We start from the raw sequence: 5,000 nt of genomic DNA, 5'->3' as shown, positions 1-5,000 counted from the left end.
CTTTTTTTAATTGTTTTGAGAATATTTCTTTATAAAAAAAAAGAAAAGTCAAAAAAAAAAAAAAAAAAAAAAAAAAAAGAGTATTATATATATATATATATATATATATATATATATATATATATTTATTTATTTATTATATTATATATGGGGAAAAAATTACATTTTTTGAAAATGAAATAATTTTTTTTTTTTTTTTTTTTTTTTTTTTGGTATTTCATTTTTATATTAACATAAATTATTTTTATCGTGTATAAAAAATTTATATAATTTCCCTGATATATTATATTATACATATATATGTATATTATTGTAGAAAGAATTATTTAAAAAAAAAAAATAAAATAAAAAAAGATGCTCATTTTAGTTGAAACTGCTGCTGGATATGGACTTTTTAAAGTTGAGAATAGTAAATTAATTGAGTCAGATGTAAAAGATATTGAAAAATGTTTTGTTACTAGCGAAGAAGCAAGAAAAAATGTATCTTTGTACAGTTTTAGTAAATTTAAAAAGTTTCAAAATGCATTTGATGAAACCAATAAATTAATGGAATCAAAATTAGGGAAAGGGTTAAAGAAATTTTTAAAAAAGAATATAATAAAACCTAAATTGAATGAGCCCTTGGCTTTGTGCGATAAGACTCTGGGTGGATTGATAAAAAAGAAATATAATATAAATGTAACATATACGAATTCAACACAAGAAATTATAAGAGGAATACGTACGCATTTATACGAATTATTAGTAGGAGTAAATGAGGAAGATTCTAAATTATTAAAATTAAGTTTATCACATTCATTAAATAGATTTAAATTAAAATTCAGTGCTGATAAGGTAGATGTAATGATTGTTCAGGCTGTTGGGTTGTTAGAAGATTTAGATAAAGAAATTAATGTTTTTTCAATGCGTTTAAAAGAATGGTATGGTTGGCATTTTCCTGAGTTAGGTAAAGTAATAACAGATAATAAAATATATGCTAAATGTGTAAAATTGATTGGTTTTAGAAATAATGCAAAAAATGTAAATTTATTAGAAGAAACAACAGAAGAAATACAAAAAGAAATAAAACAATTAGCTGAAATATCTATGGGAACTGAAATCGAAGATGATGATTTAAATTGTATAAATGAATTAGCTGACAGATTATTAGAATTAACAGATTATCGTGAATCTTTAGCAACATATTTAAAATATAGAATGAATTCTATTGCACCTAATTTAACATATTTAGTAGGTGATTTAGTTGGTGCAAAATTAATTGCAAAAGCAGGTTCTTTAATGTCTCTAGCTAAACATCCAAGTTCTACTTTACAAATACTAGGTTCAGAAAAAGCTCTCTTCAGAGCCTTAAAAACCAAATCCAAAACACCCAAATATGGTCTTATATATCATGCAACATTAGTTGGACAAACCGCTCCTAAATTAAAAGGAAGAATAAGTAGATCCTTGGCTGCTAAATTATCTTTATGTACTAGAGTTGACGCACTAGGTAATTTTGTAGAACCTTCTATAGCTATTACATGCAAATCGCATTTAGAAAAGAGACTAGAATATATCACAAGTAATTTACAGAAAAAATTAAGTAACCCAAATAATAACGTCAAAGCACAACAACAAGGACAACAAAATAAATACAATCCTAATCAAAAAAATGATGGACAAAATAATTTCAACTCTTTTAATAAGAGGAAAAGTGATTTCAGATTTAAAAGGGAAGCTGATAAAAATAACAAAAAGTTTATAAAGAAGCAAAAAAGGAAGTAAATAAAAAATATATATATGTATATATGTATATTTATATGTATTTATATTTATATTTATTTTTTGGAATATTATAAGTAATAAAAATTGGTAAAATACTTTGTTTTAATTTTAAATTATAGTATATATATATATATATATTATTATTTTTTTTATCATAATGTGTATATCCTTTTTATATTTTGATCATACACTTTTTATATTGTTATAATTACATATTCTATAAAAATTCATTCCTGAATATATATATTTTTTTATAATTACTTTTATGTGTTTATTTAATGTCTTCTTATATATATATTATGTATATGTAAATATTATATATAATGTATATATTTTTAGAATAATTAAAATTTCACTATTTTTTATATAAATTAATAAACAACAACAAAAAAAAAAAATAAAAAAATAAAATAATAGATATAATAGATATAATTAATTGTGTTTAATATTGGTTTTTACTTTTTTTTTTTTTTTTCACTGTTCCTTGTACAATTTAAAAAAAATAAGTATAAATATGATTCTTTTGTAGTAACATTATAATAATTATATAATAGTCTATGTATATATATATATATATATATATATATATAAAGGAAGGTTATGAGTGTCTTAAATATATAAATGTCAATATTATTAATTTTCTTTAAAGTATAATATAAACATATGTTATTACAATAAAAAAAATCAAATATAATGTAGCTTTGTTTATTGTATTATAATGCGTGCTCAAATATGTTAATGGTAATATATTGTAGATACATTGTGTAATACATATTTATTATGTACATACATTTATTTAATTATTATTAGTTTTTATATATACAAGACAAAATCGTATTTACTTTATTAAAGAAAGAAAAAATAATAAATATAATAAAAAATTATCGATGCACAAGAGATAATTAAATATACTATATATATATATATAATAAATAAAAATTACAAAAAAGATAAAAAAAATAAATATTATACATGAAATATTGTACACATATATATATATATATATATATATAATGTTCCTTGTATTATTTTATTTTATATATACAGACATATAATAATTTTGAATATGCAATAAACACATATAAAAAAATAAGTACACAATATTTATATATTGTGTGAATTTAAAAAAAAAAAATTGGAAGGAGTTTAATTACTAGACTGTCGTTACTTGAATGAGCATATAATACTAGGAATACATGAATTCGTTTATTTTATTTTATTATACAAATAATGCACATATAAAAGTCATATTATATATATATATATATATATATATATAATATATTTGTTTTTTTATTTATTTGTTTATTTATTTATTTATTTATTATAAATATAATGTAATCCTTTTAACAATTTGATAATATATAAGAACAATTTATATTACATGTCTTTTCCTATATAAATTAAATATATTTACAAAATAAAATTATTTTTTTTACAATTTCTATATTGTTTACTTCTTTATCAAATCCTTCCTCCCCCTCAAAAAAAAAAAAAAAAAAAAATAGAATAAAATAAAATAAAATAAAAGAAGTTTATCATTGTAGTAATGTATTTTTTATTTTTCATTATTTAAATGATTGGAACCTTCATATATATATCATGACATTTTTTTCATGACAAGGAAAAATAGAAAAAAAAAAAAAAAACAAAAACCCTATATATTATATATATTATATATATATATATATATATATATTATGCTTAACAAGAGTATTATAAGAAATCATTAAAAAGTAAATGAGTAAATATATATAACATATAAATAAATGCTATACATATAAATAATACATAAATTATGTACCTTGTTATTACATTAAAGAAATAAGTATTTTGTCTACATAATAATAATATATATACAAAAATATATATATATATATATATATATATTATATATTATATACATATTATTAGTCTGCAGAAATCAAATTAAAATGAATAATATATATATATACGCACACTTATGTACGGATTTTTATACATATTAATATTTTTTATTCACTATATATACGTAGATTTTTTTTTTTTTAAAAGGCATTAAATTCTTTAAAAAAAAAAAAAAAAAAAAAAAAAAAAAACATATGTAAATAAATATATATATATATTTATATATATATGTGTACTCCTTTTATATGTACTAGAATATTTTAATAATAAATATGATAACAAAAAAAAAAAAAAAAAAAAAAAAAAATTTATATATTATCCTTCATTTATTTATATATTTTTTTTCTTAAACCTGAAATATATATAATTATTATATTTAAGAAAATTTTCATTTTCCTTTTTTTTTTTTTGTGCATTATATGTATACACATTGAATAACAAATTTGAATATGAATAATATAAAATATATATTATATATATATAAATATATAAAATAAATAATATATATATTATATATTGTATTATAGCCCTTTAAAGAAATAAAAGTAATTATATTCTTTTTCTTGTATGAATTAATGTGATACATTCTTATAAGTCCAGAATACATATATTTATAAAAATAAAATTATACATACTATATTATAACATATATATATTATATATATATATATAATATATATATATAGTAGTTTTTTTTTTTTTTTTTTTGACCTATATATTATATATATATATATATATATATCTAATATATGCTACTTATTTATTTTAATATATATGCATGGTCATCCTTAATAAGTATATATAGTTTTTTCTTTTTTATTGGAGTGTGTAAAAAAAAAAAAAAAAAAAAAAAGAAAGAAACATTTATTAGTATATAAATATATTAATAAATAAAAAAAAAAAAAAAAAATAAATAATAAAAAAAAAAAAAAAAAAGATATATAAATAAATAAATATAAATATATATACATAATATATATAATAAAATAAAATAATATATATATATTTTTTTATATTAAAAATTTTTTTATTTACTTTTTTCTTTTTTTCCTTATTTTATTTATTTTTATTTATATATATATTTATATATATTTTTTTAATTAATATTCCTTTATATATGTTATATTATATATATAATTATAAGTTATATATTATTATTTCATATAAATATATATATATATATATCTTATTTTTTCCCTCACCCTTGGTATTTTATATTTATTTTTTTTAAAGTTTTAGTAACAGTACCTTTTTATATAGTATTTTTTTTTTTTTTTAATTTTTACTTAATATATCCTCTTACAATATAAAATATTTATATATTTAAAAAAAAAAGAAAAAATTTTCTT

General features: G+C 16.5%; 1 protein-coding gene across 1 annotated transcript; it reads left to right on the top strand.

Moving 5' to 3' along the window:
* Window positions 1–354: 354 nt before the first annotated feature.
* Window positions 355–1,764, top strand: PF3D7_1008800 (nucleolar protein 5, putative; the record flags this gene model as incomplete). Its single annotated transcript, XM_001347334.1, has 1 exon — window positions 355–1,764. One exon carries the CDS (start codon window positions 355–357, stop codon window positions 1,762–1,764), a length of 1,410 nt encoding a protein of 469 aa, XP_001347370.1.
* Window positions 1,765–5,000: the final 3,236 nt, after the last annotated feature.

This window comes from Plasmodium falciparum, assembly GCF_000002765.6.
Source record: "Plasmodium falciparum 3D7 genome assembly, chromosome: 10".
Lineage (NCBI taxonomy): Eukaryota > Apicomplexa > Aconoidasida > Haemosporida > Plasmodiidae > Plasmodium > Plasmodium falciparum.
This window is presented reverse-complemented; position numbering and strand designations above follow the sequence as displayed.